At 34.0% G+C, this 20,807-nt stretch overlaps 4 protein-coding genes across 9 annotated transcripts; 1 reads left to right on the forward strand and 3 right to left on the reverse strand.

Annotated features, from left to right (window-relative positions):
* Positions 1 to 76: 76 nt before the first annotated feature.
* Positions 77 to 682, reverse strand: LOC135838243 (speckle-type POZ protein-like). Its single transcript, XM_065353862.1, has one exon. It carries the CDS (start codon positions 680 to 682, stop codon positions 77 to 79), a length of 606 nt encoding a protein of 201 aa, XP_065209934.1.
* A 6,313-nt stretch (positions 683 to 6,995) lies between these two features.
* On the reverse strand, positions 6,996 to 8,655 carry LOC135837508 (tumor suppressor candidate 3-like). The gene has a single exon (XM_065352815.1). The coding sequence runs from the start codon at positions 8,490 to 8,492 to the stop codon at positions 7,500 to 7,502; it is 993 nt and encodes a 330-aa protein (XP_065208887.1). The 5' UTR covers positions 8,493 to 8,655; the 3' UTR covers positions 6,996 to 7,499.
* Positions 8,656 to 8,857: 202 nt separating this feature from the next.
* Positions 8,858 to 15,619, forward strand: LOC135837502 (serine/threonine-protein kinase unc-51-like). 4 transcript variants are annotated; one of them, XM_065352807.1, is made up of 18 exons: positions 8,858 to 9,211; positions 9,281 to 9,373; positions 9,449 to 9,499; positions 9,586 to 9,618; positions 9,696 to 9,732; positions 9,854 to 9,904; positions 9,974 to 10,126; positions 10,204 to 10,277; positions 10,348 to 10,508; positions 10,585 to 10,751; positions 13,137 to 13,235; positions 13,307 to 13,464; positions 13,759 to 13,842; positions 13,919 to 14,159; positions 14,235 to 14,507; positions 14,578 to 14,705; positions 14,788 to 14,923; positions 14,999 to 15,619. In XM_065352807.1, the coding sequence occupies exons 1-18, from the start codon at positions 9,089 to 9,091 to the stop codon at positions 15,109 to 15,111; spliced, it is 2,175 nt and encodes a 724-aa protein (XP_065208879.1). In that variant the 5' UTR covers positions 8,858 to 9,088; the 3' UTR covers positions 15,112 to 15,619. The 4 variants fall into 4 exon arrangements, with proteins under 4 accessions (XP_065208879.1, XP_065208881.1, XP_065208880.1 ...); XM_065352809.1 differs by having other exon boundaries at positions 13,137 to 13,223; XM_065352808.1 differs by having other exon boundaries at positions 13,140 to 13,235.
* A 30-nt stretch (positions 15,620 to 15,649) lies between these two features.
* Positions 15,650 to 19,528, reverse strand: LOC135837507 (dynein regulatory complex subunit 2-like). 3 transcript variants are annotated; one of them, XR_010557198.1, is made up of 6 exons: positions 17,712 to 19,528; positions 17,448 to 17,561; positions 17,218 to 17,356; positions 16,918 to 17,141; positions 16,130 to 16,741; positions 15,650 to 15,922 (listed from the first exon to the last, which is right to left on the reverse strand). XR_010557198.1 is itself a non-coding variant. In XM_065352814.1 (5 exons), the coding sequence occupies exons 1-5, from the start codon at positions 17,850 to 17,852 to the stop codon at positions 16,340 to 16,342; spliced, it is 1,020 nt and encodes a 339-aa protein (XP_065208886.1). In that variant the 5' UTR covers positions 17,853 to 19,528; the 3' UTR covers positions 16,099 to 16,339. The 3 variants fall into 3 exon arrangements, 1 of the variants encoding a protein (XP_065208886.1); XR_010557199.1 differs by lacking the exon at positions 17,712 to 19,528 and having other exon boundaries at positions 17,448 to 17,697; XM_065352814.1 differs by lacking the exon at positions 15,650 to 15,922 and having other exon boundaries at positions 16,099 to 16,741.
* Positions 19,529 to 20,807: the final 1,279 nt, after the last annotated feature.

Consider the following 20,807-nt stretch of genomic DNA (forward strand, 5'->3'; position numbering starts at 1 on the left):
TTATAAAAAGTAACCTAGCCTATTGCAGAATGATTCAACTAGGTACGAGTACCTAGAGGTAGGTTTCTATCAATTTTCATCTTTTCCATTTTCGTTGAATGGACGTGTCACTTAAGGATGGAACTTGAAGCTTTGATGGTACACGAGGGCGTTTGACTTGACATACTCCATGCACAAGATCAAATAGATGAGGATGTGTCAAAATTGCATTTTTCCACTCCTGGGTTGACGTAAGATTGGCAGGGTTTGTTTTGATATAAAATGCAACCTTCGTTAGCAATCGTTCCGCTCCATGAAGATCAGCAAAAAATAACAAATCGAACGCGTTCTCTATCGATAACTCCTTTAATATAATTTCCTCGCAGAGTACCCTTAGACCTTCGACTTGATATTTGTCAGCAACTACGAATAACTCAGTCACCATTTTGTAATTCGGAGTTTTGTCAGTATACATGAAGAGTAAAAATTCTTCAAATACTTCGGGACGGATGTCCGAGATGTCAACTTGGTTCGATCTATTTTCTTGCATATCGTGTTTGAACATAGCCTCAAAAACGGGGCTACGCGATGCTAAAATACCTTTGAGAGCACCGAATTTCTTGCCATCTACTACAAAAGTTACATCAACAAAAGTTTGATCATGCAACAAACGTTCTAATCCTTTTGGTAAATTGTCAGACATCTTTACTTTCACTTCAGGCCCCCGCTGCGAGTGAAAATCGTCGACTTCCATTTCAGTATACTCAATTTCACAGAAAACGGTTAATGTATCTTCAATGAGTAATTTGTTGTTTAGATCTGGATCGAATAATGCTTTCTTTGAAACAAAATTCGTATATTATCCGTATACATCATTGCCTACAGTGAATCGCACTTGGGTTTGACGACCAAGTGCCTCATTTCCTTCAGCATCTAGTAAACACATTTTCATGTTGACGTATATGTCATAGTCATAGGAAGGGTCTCTGTCTCCTAGTATCAAAAATAATCCAATGTAATCTTCTGCAGCCTCGAGATTCTGGTAGTCAGTCACAATAGTTAAGAGCCATTTGTATACGTCGTCATCTAAATCGTTGAAGAATTTTGACGAATGGATCGATTTGTTAACTTTACAATGATTTTCTTTGAAACCTTTGATTGTCCACAATTGCGATGTTTTTCGCCATGGTGCAATAGTGGTACAATGCCAATCCGGAATTGAAGTTTTTGTTTTGGTAGGTAATACAATGGAGGCGCTTGACTGGCTCATCTCTGTAGCAGAGTAACTAGGTGTAATGATAAGTAGTTCTAAAATTTCTGTAAAACAAAACAAAAAAAGGCATATTTCAGATTTTCCGTTTTTTTTTTTAAAACACATTAAGTACCTATACATCGCAGCATAATACAATAATAAAGATAACGCTGATTGGATGGCTGAAAGGGAATTTCACTTACAAAAAAGAACCATAAATAGGTACATATACCTACGCTTTGCATTAAAATGATATTACGATGAAATTAATTCAGCGGTGGATTCACTCTCTCTAAACATGAATGTTTGAAAACAGCTTTGCTTTTCTTTAATTTCATTACTGAAATTTTTAATTACTCAATATTCAAATTCTAAAATTGTGCAGTCAAAAAATAGGTAGACTCGCTCACCATGAAAAAATATTTTTTTTTCATCTCTTAAAATAGGTACGAATTTTTTACAGCTTTTGCCTTCGGTCCTTCTGGGCTTCTGTTTTTTTTTTTTTTTAAATAAGTTTTTAAGAAAATATATCTATTATTCAAATTTTACTATAAGAAATGTTAAGCAAAAAAACGCACTTTTCATTAAAAAAAAAAAAAAAAAAAAAAAAAAAAAACATTACTTCTAGAAACAAAGCTTTTGCCCTCGCTCAGTGCTCGTAATCGTTCACTTTTCAAGCCACTAAGTTGTGGGGGGTACCTATTGAAGTTACTAAAAGTAACTTTTGATTACTTTTTCTGCTATTTTGATTAAGTCGTAGGCTTACTAAAGTTTTTTTTTTTTTTTCAATTCCAAAAGTTAAATTTTTGCATGCATGTTGAAAAGAGAAAAAAATGCCAATACAAATGGGTATCAGTATAACTAGTAAAGTGAACAATTTGGGAAAGTATTGACCTAGGTACGTATGTAGGTAAACTCTTTTGTATTGTTTTTTAAATGGCTACAATGCAAAATAGTTAAAGTCTACCTTTCTGCTAAAAATAACCTAAAAATGTCACCTTTTGTCAAAATTTCCAAAAAGGTAGCCTCGTTTTTTGAGAAAAATTGTCACTTTCAGCTAAAAAAATGATGACCAAAAAATGTCTTCCATTTTTAACAAGGATTACGAAAGGTAAGTAGGTACAATTTTTGAGATCAATAATTGCCAAAAATTCGTGCTTTTTCTCAAAAATAGCCAGTCTTGCTTTTTGCAAAAAAACTGTCAAAATTCTCGTTTTTTTAAACATTTTTTTCCAAAAATTGTCCAAAAGCCTTCCCTTGAGAAATTATAACTTTTTTTGCAGTTGAAAAGTCTTGAATTTTTTACTTGAAATTGCCAAAAGTTGCATTGTGAAAAATCTCACTTTTCGAAAAAAAATACGAAAAAATGCAATTCACCTCTTACAAGGGAACCTCTTGAGGTGTCCGCCTCCGATTTGAACAAGACCGCGATTTTTGGAAAGAGCATGTTCTAAAACCCCCAAATCCAAATTTTCAGCTGCTCAAGTTCATTTTTCGATTTTTGGCGAATTTTTGAAAATCCAAAATTGGCTATTTTGGTGATTTATGTTTTTTTTAAAAAAAGTACGTACTTGATCAGTAAAAATGTTCAAAATAAGTCCTAAAACTGATATTAACCCCCCAAATCCAAATTTCGCCATTTCCAGCCATTCTGGAGGGTCCAGCGCGATTTTTCAATTTCTCCAGAAGGCGAGAATATGAAGTTGGGTAGCTAAAAATCGAGTTCTCGACCTGTTTAACGAATTTATCCACATTTGAGCCGATTCTGCAGCGGACACCTCAAGAGTGGGTTTTTGACCAGCTTTTTTTCAAAATAAAAATATTCAAAAGTCAAAAATTTCCCGTTTGCGAGAAAATTTTTGAAATTTGCGCGAATCTCATTGTCAGTATTTTGTCATGAACAAACCCCCTGAGGCCGAATTTCGCCATTTCCAGCCATTCTGGAGGCTCCAGCGCGATTTTTCAATTTCTCCAGAATTTTAAAATTTGCTCCAGAAGGCGTGAATATGAAGTTGGACAGCTAAAAATTGAGCTCTGTGTTATACTCGAACTGTTTAACGAATTGATTCACATTCGAGCCGATTCTGGAGCGGACACCTCAAGAGTGGGTTTTTGACCAGTTTTTCTCATAAGTAATAAGAAATCAAAAAAAAAATCAAAATTTTACCGTTTGTGAGGAAATTTTTGAAATTTGCGCGAATAGCTGTATTTCGTCATTAATTAACCACACGAGAGCGAATTTCGCCATTTCCAGCCTATCTTGGGCTTCCCTTTAATTTTTGGATATTTTTATTATGAAAAAAGCTGGTCAAACCCCCCCCCCCCCCCTTGAGGTGTCCGCTCCAGAATCGGTTCAAATGTGGATAAATTCGTTAAACAGGTCGAGTATAACACACAACTCGATTTTTAGCTGCCCAACTTCATTTCATATTCACGCCTTCTGGAGCAAATTGAAGATTCTGGAGAAATTGAAAAATCGCGCTGGAGCCTCCAGAATGGCTGGAAATGGCGAAATTCGGTCTCAGGGGGTTTGTTTATCACAAAATACAGATATTCGCGCAAATTTCAAAAATTTCCTCAAAACGGTAAAATTTTTATTTTTTTTGATTTCTTATTACTTACTTATGAGAAAAGCTCGTCAAAAACCCACTCTTGAGGTGTCCGCTCCAGAATCGGCTCAAATGTGGATAAACTCGTTAAACAGATCGAGTATAACACCGAACTCGATTTTTAGCTGCCCAAATTCATATTCACGCCTTCTGGAGCGAATTCAAAATTCTGGAGAAATTGAAAAATCGCACTGGAGGCTCCAGAATGGCTGGAAATGGCGGAACTCGGCCTCAGGGGGTTTGTTGTGTTCAAAATACAGCGATTCGCGCAAATTTCAAAAATTTTCTCGCAAACAAGAAATTTTTGATTTTTGAATATTTTTATTTTGAAAAAAAACTGGTCAAAAAACCACTCTTGAGTTGTCCACTCCAGAATCGGCTCAAATGTCGATAAATTCGTTAAACAGATCGAGTATAACACAGAACTCGATTTTTAGCTGCCCAAATTCATATTCACGCCTTCTGGAGCGAATTCAAAATTCTGGAGAAATTGAAAAATCGCACTGGAGGCTCCAGAATGGCTGGAAATGGCGGAACTCGGCCTCAGGGGGTTTGTTGTGTTCAAAATACAGCGATTCGCGCAAATTTCAAAAATTTTCTCGCAAACAAGAAATTTTTGATTTTTGAATATTTTTATTTTGAAAAAAAACTGGTCAAAAAACCACTCTTGAGTTGTCCACTCCAGAATCGGCTCAAATGTCGATAAATTCGTTAAACAGATCGAGTATAACACAGAACTCGATTTTTAGCTGCCCAAATTCATATTCACGCCTTCTGGAGCGAATTCAAAATTCTGGAGAAATTGAAAAATCGCACTGGAGGCTCCTGAATGGCTGGAAATGGCGGAACTCGGCCTCAGGGGGTTTGTTGTGTTCAAAATACAGCGATTCGCGCAAATTTCAAAAAAATTTTCGCAAACGGGAAATTTTTGATTTTTGAATATTTTTATTTTGAAAAAAAGCTGGTCAAAAAACCACTCTTGAGGCGTCCGCTCCAGAATCGGCTCAAATGTCGATAAATTCGTTAAACAGGTCGAATATAACACACAACTCGATTTTTAGCTGCCCAACTTCATATTCACGCCTTGTGGAGCAAATTCAAAATTCTGGAGAAATTGAAAAATCGCGCTGGAGCCTCCAGAACGGCTGGAAATGGCGAAATTTGGATTTGAGGGGTTAATATCAGTTTTAGGACTTATTTTGAACATTTTTACTGATCAAGTACGTACTTTTCAAAAAAAAGCATAAATCACCAAAATAGCCAATTTTGGATTTTCAAAAATTCGCCAAAAATCGAAAAATGAACTTGGGCAGCTGAAAATTTGCATATGGAGGTTTTAGAACATGCTCTTTCCAAAAATCACGGTCCCGTTCAAATCGGAGGCGCACACCTCAAGAAGTTCCCTTGTTAGGATTCTCAAAAATTGCGGATTTTGACTAAAATTACCAATTGATTTTTGCTTTGAATTTTTTTCAAAATTATCTAAAAGCCCGGTTTAGGTATTCGTCAGAAACTGTTAAAGTATTTCTTTTTGCCAATAATTCTCACAAAGTTCTTTTTAATCAAATCGTGTAAATCGTGCTTTTTGCCAAAAACTGTGAAAAAATCCTCGCTTTTCAACTAGATTTCAAAAATAGTCGTTTTTTCAGAAGATTTCGAATCTTTAATTTTAACTGTCCAAATGCCTCGCTTTCATTGTCACAAACTATCAGAAAACCATTCCTTTATGTTAAAAAATTGTCAGTCTCGTTTTTATTTCTTTGACGAATTGCCTTTTTCGTCAGAATTGCTAAAACGCCAAAATTCTTACTTTGCTGCCAAAATATTGTCAAAAAGTTTCGAAGTACGATAGTTCAACTTTTCAAATATTAAATAAATTTCAATCCGTGATACTTGTTCTGTTTTTTTTTTTTTTTTTTTTTTTGTAATTTTTTTCTGTATTAAAATGTTTAGCTCGCATTTTGTCACTTTTTTGGCTACTGATCGATTACTTTTTCGAGCTTTTTCGGTTACAAAATTACTTTGTTGGGAGAAAAATTGAGTACGAACTGAGGGTGCAATTACTCCATATAACTATGTATGAAATGCATAAATTATGTAGGTCTAGGTACCTAGTTTAAAAAAATTACTTACCGATTCACTATGAACAAAAATCACGAACTGCAGAGGTGCATTTCGTCTTTCTGTTTACAATCACTATCTCACACTAATGCTCTACCTACAACGAATGCGCAGCTCGTGATCCTGTCTTCCTGTTTCATTCTGGCTCCTTCCTAAACAATAACCATCTTTCCAGGAATTTCATCCTTTTATGTAATTTGCATATACTGTCGCGTCTACCCACTCTCTTTCCTGCCCATTGTCCCATCCTGGTTTCGCCTTTCTGGCTCCACACACTGGCCTTTGTTAGTTTCTAACCCTTCTCGGTTTCTCAATGTACAAGTGCAGATTGAGATTGTCGTTTAATAACTACCTACTTTTTTGAATTAAAAAAATTCGCTATAAAATCCAAAATTGAACTTGAGGATCTGAATTTTTTAGTTAAAGGTGTGTTAAGGATATGCTCTTCTTTCGATCTAGCTCGGTTTTGTTCATTCAAATCAGATAGAGCCAGTTCAAAAAATTCTCTGGTTAGCAAAAAAATTCTTGCTTTAATAAATCACACAGTTTATTAAAAACTGATTCGAGTATAGGTAATTTCAAACCCCATATGTTCGTTACAATTCAACGCAGGATGTAAAAATACATCGCCGATTCCAATTATCACGTCATGAAAAGAGATAACACAAAGCAATAATGTATTACAAACTGACGTAAAACTTCAGTCGTTCATCCCCGTAATAATTGATATTCAAAACGCTGTAAAGCTGCGATAAACTAGGTCATTTCCGCGAGTGAAATATAGAAATTAAAATCGAAACGAATCCTCACACTTGTGTCGTGCATCTGCAATAATAGCTTTAAAATTACACAGAGCTAGACAGAGAGCAAGCTACGGTATATTCAACTTGGCTTTGTATTTTTGTACTCGCAGAAATACGTAAATAGTTCATTTTAGCTTGTAAATGTGGTAAAATTACCATTACAAATTTTACAAAACAAACACCATTATAGTAAAGCGTAACGACGAGGAAAAAAAATATGAACTCTGCATATGCTAGTTGACTGTTTTATTGAGAAAAAAAACATATGTATAACAAACGATCATTTTGACGCTTATTTTTTCTTCGAATAATTGTAACGTTCAACGTACATCTATAAACGATACTCGAATAAGAAACAAGAAAACAGAAACTCGAGTGTACAAAACGAAAGAAAAAAAATTGAGAAAAAATATACCTATAAGAACTATAATAATTATAGCGAACCTATAAACCTATATTACAAACGTATCCGAAGAAACGATTAACAATAAAGAGCGATTTAAGCATTTCAAATGCGCGACCATAGTTGTATAAAATAATAAAGAAGTAAACGCCTAACGACTACATGAAGGCGTAAAATTATACACTTGAAAAATCACAGAATCAACAAACAGAACATAATAAAAAGTAAACGGACTCGAAAAACAGGGAAAGGATTGCTGGATTTGTGCAACGCTGAATTGGTTGAACGGTGGTGACGAGCAATACCTTGGGTGTTTGAAAAAGATCACAGTGTTACAGCAGTCCTCTATACGGATACCCACCGGCTTTCGCTTTAAATATAGATAATAAAGCGCTGAACAGGAACGCGGCTATTATCACAGATATAACGGTGGTAGCTTTTTTACCGCTACTGTGCTCAGCACTGTAGCTAGACTCGATCAACGTTATAACACAAGTGGCGAAACAACCGTTGAGTAAAAATATGAAATACGTTTCGGCGATAAATTGTCCCTGGGATGATCCGTGAATGTAACTGACACCTTGATGCGATTTATGGTAGAATGGCGGACCTCTAATATGATTCCACATCTGGCCCGAGGTCATCGTCAGGCAAAATATGATCGTTATTATGGCCCATAAGGTTCGATTTTGTAAAAACTCGAAGTTCTCTTGTTTAAAGTACATAACTAGCGATCCGATGAAGAACATAGTCAGCAGAGCGAACGTACTGATGTAGTTAGGAGGTCTGAATACTTTGAAGTCGAGATCTGTCTTATCTGTAATCCATCTAGCGATCGCTTCGGCCGAGAAACCGACTCTTTGCATGTCGAGTTGTTGCAAATCGGTTATCCTGCTGATCTTTCGTTTGGGTGGGAAGTACACGATGACTGGAGCGGTGTTGATTTGTAAGCTCTGAAATACTTCGGATCCGTCGTCGAAATCCATCACTCCGAAGAATAGTTTATCAGATAGGCCGTGAGTGAGTTGGAAAGATTTAGCGGCGATTTGGAATTCTTCGTTGACGACGCTGCAAATGGAACATTGACGATGAGGTTCCATAGCGGTGAACATAACGACGAACGAGTAATTCCTGGCGGACCATTTGACGTAGTCCTTGAATTTAAAGTTATTCAGCTTGACTATGGTTTTCTTGGCAGCCATTTCTTTGAGCGCGGTGATCTTTTCGGCCAGACCGACATTTCGTTCGCTTTTAAAATGATAAGTGTATTGTAATTGTACGAGGAGTACGGTTACCGTAAGTAATAGAGCTGGTATTGATCTCATAGCTGGATGACGACTTGAAATACTTGGGCAAACAATTACTACATAATTAACTGGTACAATATGGAAATTAATTAAATTTTTCGTTAGAAATGTACTCAAAATTCTAGATTTCGGTATTCCTTACGTGTTCGGTGAGGTTTCGTAGCCACAACAAAACAATCATTATCAGGAAATGGGGGCGATTCTGGGATGTTGTGAAAATTTTTCCAACTAGCGCTGTCTGGTGGTTGGAAAATAAACGACGAAAAAATCACTAGAGCCAGGAAATCTGAAAATCTACCTATTTTCGTCTGTGAAATCAGCTGTATTGGTTTTGTTTTGAATTAACTTTTTTTCTGTGCAATACCTTCTGATAAAAATTGCAATATTGCAAATATTCATTGCAATTTTCTATTCTATCTATTTCTGCTGTAAATTTTACTTTGAAACGACTTGTTAATTTGCATTTTATTATTAAAAATGTCGTATTCAACGTTCAATTAGTAATTTCGATAGTTGTTCAATACGCAGGTTAACAAGATGCTACGATAGATGTCAGAAATATGCGAGTTTTCGTACGCTGATTTCGCATACTACGAAAATTATCACTCTTCGAAATGGATAGATTAGATAGAAACAATAGAACCAGCGTTGAATCTTTAGGTCGTTTCGAATACGATACTAAAGAACGCTTAGGATTTGGTGCATTTGCGATTGTATTCAAAGGATGGCTCAAAGAGGTACGTAGAGACAACTCTTCGTCGTTGAAAGTGTTACGTATCGTTGGATTAATCTTGTCTGGTTTACAGAAAGCTTCGATCGAAGTCGCTGTCAAAGTTATCGCCAAGAAAAATATTACAAAAACTCAAAATTTATTGGAAAAGGAAATCAAAATATTGAGTGTAAGTTGAACGATTTGTACGTTGATCTTCGATGGCATCTGTGTCGGTGATAATAATTCGTGTTATTATTTCTAGGAATTGACTAAACTGCAGCATGAAAACGTCGTTGCTTTGTTAGAATGTGTGGTGAGTGTCTCTAATATGGTTACGTAATTATGTAATTATTGGTAAATATTATTCTAACGATGTGAATGTTTCTTTTTTTCCCTCAGGATCAACCTACGAATGTGTTTCTTGTTATGGAGGTATGTTGTATAGCTTTTATTCAAATATTCATTCCTGATGAGCACTTTTTAATGAATTGGGTCTTTTTTTCACTCAGTATTGCAATGGAGGCGACTTGCAAGATTATCTGAATGGTAATATCGTATTTATTTCTGTATAGATTTATCAATGTATTATAGAAATAACTGGAGCAAATTGGTTCATAATCTATTATTTACCTCTGGAACGTGCTCATGTTGTAATTTATCGTTTCAGTGCAAAAATCACTCAGTGAAAATACCATTAGATTGTTCACTAGACAGCTAGGTATGTAAAATCGGCCATTTCTCGTGTTTTAATGCCACTCCGTTGATAACACGATTTTTAATTCGATAGCTGGTGCGATGCGAGCCATGAACGCTAAAGGAATAGTGCATAGAGATTTAAAACCTCAGAATATCTTGTTAAAATTCGATCCAAAGTTTACCGCACGTGATAGAAAAGGTTCGAGGATGTATCCGAGACCGGAAAAGATCATGTTGAAAATATGTAAAGACGATGTTCTAATTTCAATTACGTAATATTCGAGGAATGTGTAACTATATGTGGATATTTGAAGTTTATAGCTGATTTCGGATTCGCTCGATTCTTAACGGACGGAGTAATGGCTGCTACTATGTGCGGATCTCCTATGTACATGGTAAAATAAGCTGTTTTATCATTGGGCTAGTTTTTAGTTCAATTTTGACCAAGTTTATGTTGAATTTAAGGCACCGGAAGTGATAATGTCGCAAAAATATGATGCCAAAGCTGACTTGTGGAGTTTGGGAACAATAATATATCAATGTTTGCTGAGTTACGCTCCGTTCTGTGCAACTACTCCTGCCGGTTTGAAGAATATTTACGAGAAGAGAGAAAATCTTGTACCTAGGTACTCGTTGTTCAGTATTGGGTATTTATTATGTTTTATTCAGCGTTCTAATGTTGTTTTTGTATATTGTTGACAGCTTCCCGGATAGCATATCACCTGATTTGAGAGATCTCTTGACTCGTCTTCTAAAACGTAACTCATCTGAGAGAATATCTTTCGAAGATTTCTTCAATCATCCGTTTTTGAAAAAGACATCGTCTCCGATGCGTCCCAAACCGCTTCCCAGTCCTCCTCGTGAATTAAGTAAGATTTAGAATCAGACAATTTGAAACACGAGACTTGATTTCTTCACGAAAGTAATTAGTCCGGCATATGACAATAGGAGTAATTGCATCCCCCCCCGCCCGCCGATCCTCCGGGACATCTTTTTTCTTAAAGGAGACATCCTAAGGAACATTTTAAAGCAAACTTGCCCAAAAAACAGTTGGTCTTACTTACAAAATGGCTGCCATTTTGATTGACAGTTTCGCCGAAATCGCAAATTTTGCGTTTCAACATAGGACTTGCACGAAATTATTCAAACTTTACACAGGTAGATCGAAAGATCATGCAAAAATTTATCACCAGTCAAAATTACAGTGATAAAGTGCGTTTTTCGAGTTTTGGTGAATTTTTGAAAATCGAATTTAGGCCAAAAATGAGTGAAAAAATCAAAATTTTACCAAATTGACCAAGAAAGCTGAAATTTGGGATATACCCTATTCTCCACATGCCAAATCGATTGGAAACGGTCTCAACCCGTTTTAAGCAGTTCTGGGTCCTCCAGCACATTTTTGAAACTCGAAATGTCCACAAAATTCCATCAAATTGGAGTTGTTAAGCTGAAATTTATTCTAAAAATTAATTTCAATATGATACAAAGTACTGCATGTGAATTTAAAAGTCGTTTTGGAGCCTCCAGCTACTTTTTGAAAATTCCTGAAGCCTCCAGCAGATTTTTGAAATTTTAAATTTTCACAAAATTTCATTAAATGGAGATGGAAAGCTGAAATTTACTCTACACTCCAATTTTAACACCCTCTGAAGACGACTTCAGGTGGGTTCAAGTCATTTTAGAGCCTCCAGCGACATTTTTGAAAATTACTGGAGCCTCCAGCAGATTTAATTTTTACAAAATTTCATCAAATGGAGATGGATAGTCGAAATTCATTGTGCAAACTAATTTTATCACCCTCTGAAGACGACTTCAGGTGGGTTCAAGTCATTTTAGAGCCTCCAGCGACATTTTTGAAAATTACTGGAGCCTCCAGTAGATTTTTGAAACTTAAAATTTCATCAAACTGAGATGGAGAATCGAAACTCATTCTGTAAACTAATTTTAACACCCTCTGAAGACGACTTCAGGTGGGTTCAAGTCATTTTAGAGCCTCCAGCGACTTTTTTGAAAATCACTAGAGCCTCCAGCAGATTTAATTTTTACAAAATTTCATCAAATGTAGATGGAGACTCGAAATTCATTGTGCAAACTAATTTTAACACCCTCTGAAGACGACTTCTGGTGTGTTCAAGTCATTTTAGAGCCTCCAGCGACTTTTTTGAAAATTACTGGAGCTTCTAGTAGATTTTTGAAACTTGAAATTTCTCCAAAATTTCATCAAACTGAGATGGAGAGTCGAAATTCATTCTGCAAACTAATTTCAATACGCTACGAAGTTGACTGCTGCTGGATTTCAAGTCGTTTTGGAGCCTCCAGGGACTTTTCGAAAGGTTGTATGGCGTTTTTTTGGAAAATTGAAATTTCCTGAAAGTAGCTGGAAGCTTCAAAACCATCCGAAACCACAATGTAGCCTGCGAAGTAAATGTCAGCTTTCCAACTCCGTTTGATAAATTAATTTTGGGGAAATTTCAAATTTAAAAAAACTGCTGGAGGCTCCAGTAATTTTCAAAAAAGTCGCTGGAGCCTCTAAAATGACCTGAACACACCTGAAGTCGTCTTCAGAGGGTGTAAAAATTAGTTTGCACAATGAATTTCGACTCTCCATCTCCATTTGATGAGATTTTGTAAACGTTTAAAGTTTCAAAAATCTGCTGGAGGCTCCAGTAATTTTCAAAAATGTCGCTGGAGGCTCGAAAAGCTTTACAACTCCGATTTGATGGAATTTTGTGGACATTTCGAGTTTCAAAAATCTGCTGGAGGCTCCAGAACTGCTCAAAACGGGTTGAAACCGTTTCCAATCGATTTGGCATGTCGAGAATAGGGTATATCTCAAATTTCAGCTTTCTCGGTCAATTTGGTAAAATTTTGATTTTTTCCTCATTTTTGGCCTAAATTCGATTTTCAAAAATTCACCAAAACTCGAAAAACGCACTTTAGCACTTGAAATTTTGACTGGTGATGAATTTTTGCATGATCTTTCGATCTACCTTTGTAAAGTTTGAAAAATTTCGTGCAAGTCCTATGTTGAAACGCAAAATCTGCGATTTCGGCTGACCTGTCAATCAAAATGACAGCCATTTTGTAAGTAAGGCCAACTTTTTTTTGGGCAAGTTTTCTTTAAAATGTTCCTCAGGATGTCCCCTTTAAGAAAAAATATGTCCCAGAGGATCGGTGGGGGGGGGGGGGGGGGGGGGTTCAATTACTCCTATTGTCATATGCCGGACTAAAGATCTCGATTTATCTGATTCCAGCAGACAAAAATTACATCGAAGTTCAAGATGAAAAGAAACCTAGCGCTTTACCCGAGCCAACCAAATGTAACCAGTTGGAGATTTTCAGTAATAAATTCAGTGAGATATTTGACATGTGTTGAAATTACCTATAGGTATCGATTGGTTTACTGAAATGTTTGTTTTTCTAGGTTATAATACTGTTATTAGTTCAGAAACATCTGATGATTTTGTCCTGGTATCTGCCAATTTACCAACTGATGAACAGTGTTGTGAAATGAATTCTAGTCCTCCTAGGCCTTCGACTCTACCGATACAAATACCAAAAAATAGCTCATCGCCGAAGAAAGTACGAATTAAATTCAATTCTAATGCTGTGATATTGGTAACTTTGAACTGGACGTGTAAATTATTATGACTCCGACGAGGTTGACCTTTTTACGATGATTAGAGATTCCAGACAGAATTATTTGAGTGTTTGAAATTTGAAAAAAAATATTCCTGAATGCTTTATGGTTTAGAAACGTTTCAAATTAATTCACTTCTTTATCCAGTTCAAAGTTATCAGCCCCGTGGAACATTTTTGAACATACTGTGAATATTTTTGGATGCATTTTTTTCTAAATTTTCGTTCTGTTTGCAGATCGTTGATCGAGAACCGTCTCCTGTCACCGTTGAAAGATTGAATAGCGTTACAACTAATGTCAACTCGATATCTCCTCCTACTGTACGTAAATTACTTCGATAATTTGATCGTGTTGAATTTACAAACATCTAAATCACTTCAATGTTCGTATCTCTAGGTGCAATTTGTTCTGGGCACTCCACCACTGAATCGAAGACCTCCGGATTCTCCAACGGGTGTATGTACGTGTAGTGGAGGTTCCAATAACACTAATAGAAACTGGGCAATTACTCCTACCGGATCGCCTTTAAGACGTTCGGTTGTCAGCTCACCACTTTTGAGTAGTCCGTTTGTTTTAATGAATTCCAACAGTTTCGCTCCGAAGACAGCGTTCAATGCGAAAGCTATCACGTTACCTGGTAAACACGCACGTTGCTCGAGTTGTTTTTCATCTTATATTCGTCTTCGGGTCTAAATTATCGTTGATTTTGCAGAGATTAAAAACATTGGCACCAGTATGGGTTTGATATACCCAGAATTGAACGAAGGAAGATTATTCCAGAAAGAACATACGGAAATCTTGACGAAATTGAATTTCGTTATGGTGTTGATCGAATGCATTTTAGAATGCGCTAATCCGTCTCGTGAAAGAAGCGAAAGATTAGTGTTACTCGTCAGAGCGCTTCAATTGCTCAGTTGTGGGCTGACGCTGGCTACGAGTGAGTTGAAATCTGGACGTTTACAGCCTTCGAAAAATGTTAAAAAAGGTAAATTCAACACAAAATTATCCGGGTGGAGGTTTCGAAGCAGTCGTATTGATTTGATTTTATTTTTCAGTCGTTAAACAGTTGAATGAGAAATTCCACAAGTGTTTAGAAGACTGTAAGAAATTAAATACTCCCAGCGTATTGGAAAAAGTTAGCGCCACTGCTGAGAAAATTTTATACAATTACGCCATCGAAATGGTAATTTCGTTGACACAGCTTTATATATTATTAATTTAAAAGCACGTGACAATAACGTAACGTATATCGTTATTTATTTCAGTGCCAGAAGGCTGCTCTCAACGAATTACAAAACAATTTAGCAGAATGTTTAAGAAGATATCAAGTAGCACAAATTATACTCCACAGTTTAGCTCAACAAATCAATCATAAACAAGATAAAGCGATGTTAAGCAAATGTGAGTGTTTTTATAATCCGTATTTTGTACTTTTTGATTCGTTGTTATTCTTACTGGAAAATTTTCGTTCAACAGATCAAGCTGCGGTAGAAAAAAGGCTTTCGCTGTTGCAAGACAAACAGCAATTTATTTTCGAAAACAATTGCTATATTTTAGAAGACGAGAAGAATTCTAACAACGCGTTGTAGAATTTTGGTATTTGTTATAATTCGATGCGAAGAAAAGCTTTCATTATTTTGCATTGATTTATGAATTATTTTCAAACTGTACCAAGTTTACTTGACGTAGAATTTTTTCTCATTTAATTTATAAAGTAACGACAGCGTTAACATTATGTTATCGTGTATGTTCTTTGTGTACGTGTGAGTGTATTTGATATACCTATTTTATATACATTATGCCAACGCATAGAGAACCTTTTTTTTTCATCATTTTATGCTTCGACTTCTTTTTTTATACTACATATTTTTGTGTTGTTTTACTGGTATTCATATTGATGGATAATCAGTAGTCGTTTTCACTTTTATTAACGATATATTTCACATGATTATGAATTTATGACTGATGAGAAAGATAGAACCATTAACGAGGGTGTCTACCTCTTTTTACTTTTTTTACCTTTTTTGTCTCTCTAACTTACTCGTAAAATGAACTTAAAGAGATTGTTTAATCAATAAAATTATTATCATGTGTTAAGTTTTAATAATTTTATTCATTTGTGTAAAGAGTAATTTAATATGTGGTAGGCTATTAATAATTATTAGTCTAGTTGAGTTCGAAAACCGTCGCGTTTGTAATCGTAATGATAATTTATATACCGCATTTTCGTGGAACTGAAGACGATCTGCGAACTGAGATCATGTAAGTTTCTAGTGATTTTTTCAGACTTTTATTCTCTGTAATTAATTCTTGTTTATGTTTTTTTAATAATTCGTGATCCATCTTCACATTATTGAAACGTTTCCAGAACGAACGATACTTTGAATACGATAATGGATCCTGTAAATTGAATTCGATCAGTTCGGTTTCTTATACTTTATTCCTTGCTAAGCTACGAAGCTTTCTCTTAGTTTAAACCCTTGAGATCTTTTCATTATTAATTGATTATACTCTAAATTTACTCAAAATTCAATCTCAGCAAAATCAGCATTTTGATTTTGTATCAAAAATTCTAAAAAGTAATTGAAATGGAAAAATATCACTCACATTTGAATCATCTTCCATTTCCATTTCTTGCATTTCCAAACAAAATGGCGGACTTGATTCGATCCTTAGTTCATTGTTCGCTTGAAATGTTCGACTGACATCCTTCATTTGAAGTAATGCGACTTGTTTTTTGAATTTATCTTTTAAATTCTACAATATTTTATTATTTTAATGTTCGAAGAAGATTAAATGATCGATGACAGTGTTCCATTAACGTACTTTAATACATCTGTTGCTAATTTCGGTCAACATCTTGAGCTTTTCGGTATCTCGAGCTAAAATCTGTTCGTTTTGTTCGCGTAATTTCCGATGCTGTTTTCTAATCGATTGCTTTTTTGATTTCAAGTGTTTGGCGTGATTTTCGTTGGTCTCAAGAAGTGTTTTATGCTTGGAAATCGAGTCTTTGATCGTATCGGTGAGTGTTGATATTTGTTCGAAATTGATGACGATTTTGGCGGTATCAGCGTCGTCTTTGTTGGCTAAAATATTATAATGTGCTTTTTTCGTATCGGTCGAATCGCTGTGAGATTGTAGGATCTCATTTAGTTGTGTTTTCGTTTTACGGATTTCATCGGTGTACTTTTCTTCCATTTTGACCATCGTGTAAAGTAGCTGTAATCAGAAGTGTGTAGCGTTTGAGAAGACAGAAGAGGAGTAAATTGGATTGGAATTTGGAAGTATCATTCTGGGTAAGTTTACTGTTTGTAATATTAGAGATATTTAACTAGGTGTTTGAAGTATTCCGGTGCTCATGACTGAAAGCACGATCGACCTAAGCACTAACTTACTTTGGTCTGAAGCTCGTTCTTATTTGATCTAAACTTTGTCTTCAAATCTAGAGTTCGTGTATCAGATTTTTGTCTAGAATCATCGTACATAGTTTGCAGTTTACCCATCTGTGTTTGGAATTCTTGTTTGAGCTTGGTTCGTTGAGTTAGATCAGTGTGGACGATTTCTTTTACTTGATTCGTGTACCAGGACTTCAGATCGGATAATCTGCTTCGGTGAAGATCTACGAGAGAATAGGTTTTACAGATTGATCACAAGATGAAGAAAGTATACCTATAATAATGATGAAATTATTGTACCTAATAATTTGAGAATTATTTCCATCTGTGTTTGATATTGTAACGAATATTGGAATTCTGCATCTTGGAAATCGTTCAAAAGGTTTTCGATGACTTTGTTTTTGCATTCTAGGCTGATCTCAAAACGTTGTTTCATTGTCTAAAGTAATTGAAATGTTGGTATTTGAGAAACTGAGACAGATAGAAATGGTTATTTGTACGATTGGGTAAATATATCCTATCAACTTTACTTCCATGTCCTCTTTGAGTTCTTTGCATTTGATCTGTCTCAAGATGTGTCTCCATTGTTGATTAATTTTAGCTGAATTTAAACGAGCGAATGCTTCTTCGTGGATCATTTTTGTCTGTCAAGTTCAAAATGTAACCAAGTTAGTATTAGAAAATATCAATTGTTCAAGTTGAAGGATCATTTTACAATGAATTACTGAATAATGATTGATTAGTATTGCTCATGATCATGAATTCATGATGTAGATAGGTATAAGATTGTGTACCTTGAGAAACGTTGCTACCAATTCTTGTTTCCTTCTTTGAGCTTCCTCTTCCATGGCAGCTTTATGCTGTAAATATCGTAATTTTTCCTCTTCGGTCATTCTTGCTAATTTATTGCCACGATTTTTCTTTTTTGGTGCCATTTTTACTCAATTTATCGGTCAAGTGATTGATTATAATATTGTAATATGTAGAAGGAACTTTAATTTTAGTGCTGAGCTAAGCTGCAGATCTGAATTTGATTGTTTTTGTTGCCAAGGAGACAATAATATTCCTACCTATAGTATCTAGATAAGTACATCTAATTTGACGCTTGTAGAGAACTTCTTGAAAGAAGAATCATCGTCCCTCGTCTTAATCCTGGTGTGGAGTATTTTCGAGAAAGTTGTTGTAGCTATGAATCGAAAAAAAAAAAAAAAAAATGATACCTACCTACCTATGAAATGAAATGCTCGGAGGACTTCTGCGTAGAATAATGAAATTCCAAAATAAAATAAACTTACGAAGGAGTGTTTGCAATTTTTGGCCTTCTTTCAATAGGTAATATGGATGATTTTTGTGAGATTTTTTTCAACTTCAGTCAAACTTATTTTTAATTCATTTTATGTCATTTTAACAAGTTAGGATCGTGTCATGTTCCAAACAATTTTTGTCAAATTTCACCAATTTTATGGTAATTTCATCAATAATGATTTTTGATCCAGTTTTGTACCTTTTTTTTTTTTTTTTTTTTGGAAAAATTAATTTCATTTTGATAGGTTTTGATTAAGTTTTCATCATTTTTTTCAAATTTCTCTGCTTTTTCTTAACGATTCTTGTGATAATTTATGTTATTTTTATGTGTTCAATTTTGGAGAATTTTCTACGAGTTGAATGTTTTTTTTTTTTTTCAAATTATGAAAAATTTGATCGTAGTTTGTAGAGGCTATTTTTAAGCTAATTTTTAAATTACAAACGTAATTTTAACAAATTTTGATCATATTTTGAACAAATTTTTACGCAGTTTTAGTGCATTTTTGCGAAATTTCATTTCAGTTTGATAATATTATGAGATAAATTTTCAGCAACTTTTTTGTATTTTTCAGACATTTTTTGCGGTATTTAGCTCGAATTTTTTAAAATCACATCAACCTGTAGGTATGGTTCATTTTCAACTTTTTCACTGCATTTCAAGCAATTTTGGAAACAAATTTTGGCAATTTTTATGAAAATTTTGAGAAATTTCAATTAATTTGTTGATTTGGACATTTTCAAACATTTAAGCAGGTATGATACAGATTTTCTAGAAAAATTTTCAAACGTTCGTTATTCCCTCCCCCATCCCTCTAAAAAAGAAAAAAAAACCTTCAAAGAAGTGTAATTTGTAAACGATTGTGTAGGTTTTCTTTCGATTTTTCTCATCAAAACTTGTAATTTGATTCGTTTTGTTTTTTTGGAAAATAAAACTTTCCAAACCGGTACTTGCCCTTTAAATTTTTTCGAGTAAGCATCATTGTATCGAATCGAAATGAAAATTAGCATTTGATTTTTAAAAAAAAGGAAATTGGCATATTTGATCAAAGTATGTAGTTGAAAAATTGCTCGAAAATTGGTAAAAATGTCATCAAAATAATTGTAAATTTAGAAAAAGTACTTGGATATTTATTTCATCGAAAAATTTGAGGAATATTTCCAAAAAAAAAAATGCTGGATTAACGAAAAATTGAAAATTGATCGAAGTTTGAAATGAATTTACCTTCATGAAATATTGCGAAAAATCTGAAAAAAATCAGAATTCAACTTTCCTCAAAATTTCCCTGTAAAATCTGTTGAAATTATGTAAAAACTTTGAAAAATTATTGACAGTTGATGAAAAATTCCAAAATTTGAGCCAAATATCGCAAAAATTGTTGAAAATAATTGTGAAAAATTGATCAAATTTTATCGAAATGAACTGAAATTTAACAAAAATTACCTGGAATATTCAAGTAGGTAAACAATGAAATCGCATTAAAATTAATTATCATTTTGATTAAATAATTGGGAAAATTGATGAAATTTTTAAAAAATTGTTTGCAAATTTGATAATTAAAATTCTAAAAATATCTTAAACACTTGAAAATTGAATTTAAAGTAATGGTAACATCGCAAATTTTGATCAAAATGTCACTAAAAAAAAAAAAAAAAAAAGAGGATATAAATTTATTATAATGGTTCAAAATTTGACAAGTTCTAATTTTATTTTTATCAATTTTTACTCTTTTATAATGATTTTTATGTCGGTTTTACTTTCTTTTTTTTATGATGACCAAAGTGTCATAATCATGATGTTTTGAAAAATTTAATTCCATTTCAATGAATTTCTTAATTTTTAAAAATTCTACGATTTTATCAATGTTTCGCTTGAGCAAGACTTTGTAAGTATTAAACGTTGATCATTTTTTTTGAAAAAAATTTTCATATCATTTCAGTATAAATACTCAAGTGATTCTTGGAATTTTTTGTTCAATTTTTATGTTTTTTCATCAATTTATAAATGTTTATCAACTGATGCGTCAGTTTTAGTAACGTTTGAGATACTTTGAACAATTTTAATCATGAGTATTCAATTCTTGAGAATTCTTGATAAGTTTTTTCATCAAAATTTTGAGAAAGATAGTAGCTACTTTTTACTCGTTCTCAAATGTATAATATTAAAATACCAAGTTTTAATGATAATATTATTGCACAGTTCAGGTGCATTTTTGTAATATTTTGTTTTATTTTGTTCATTTGAGATCAATTTTTTACAACGTTTTCGTATTTTTCAGACATTTTTTTTTAGGTATTAGCTCAAATTTTGTGACTGTTCATTTTCAACTTTTTCGTGGCATTTCGAGCGATTTTGACAAACTTATGTTTAATTTTTTTTTAATCAATCAATGGTACGATAATTTTATTTCATTAATTTTCAATCGTATTTTATTTGTCCCTTTTGATGAAATTTCATAAAATTCATTCTTTAAAATTAAATTATGCATTTTCAAACATCAACGAGGAAGACGATGAAGCATCTCTAGAAAAAATTAATCAAAAAAAATTGTAGAAAATTACGAAAAATTGATCAATTTCTTTCTGAA

Source organism: Planococcus citri, chromosome 2 (assembly GCF_950023065.1).
Source record: "Planococcus citri chromosome 2, ihPlaCitr1.1, whole genome shotgun sequence".
Classification (NCBI taxonomy): Eukaryota; Metazoa; Arthropoda; class Insecta; order Hemiptera; family Pseudococcidae; genus Planococcus; species Planococcus citri.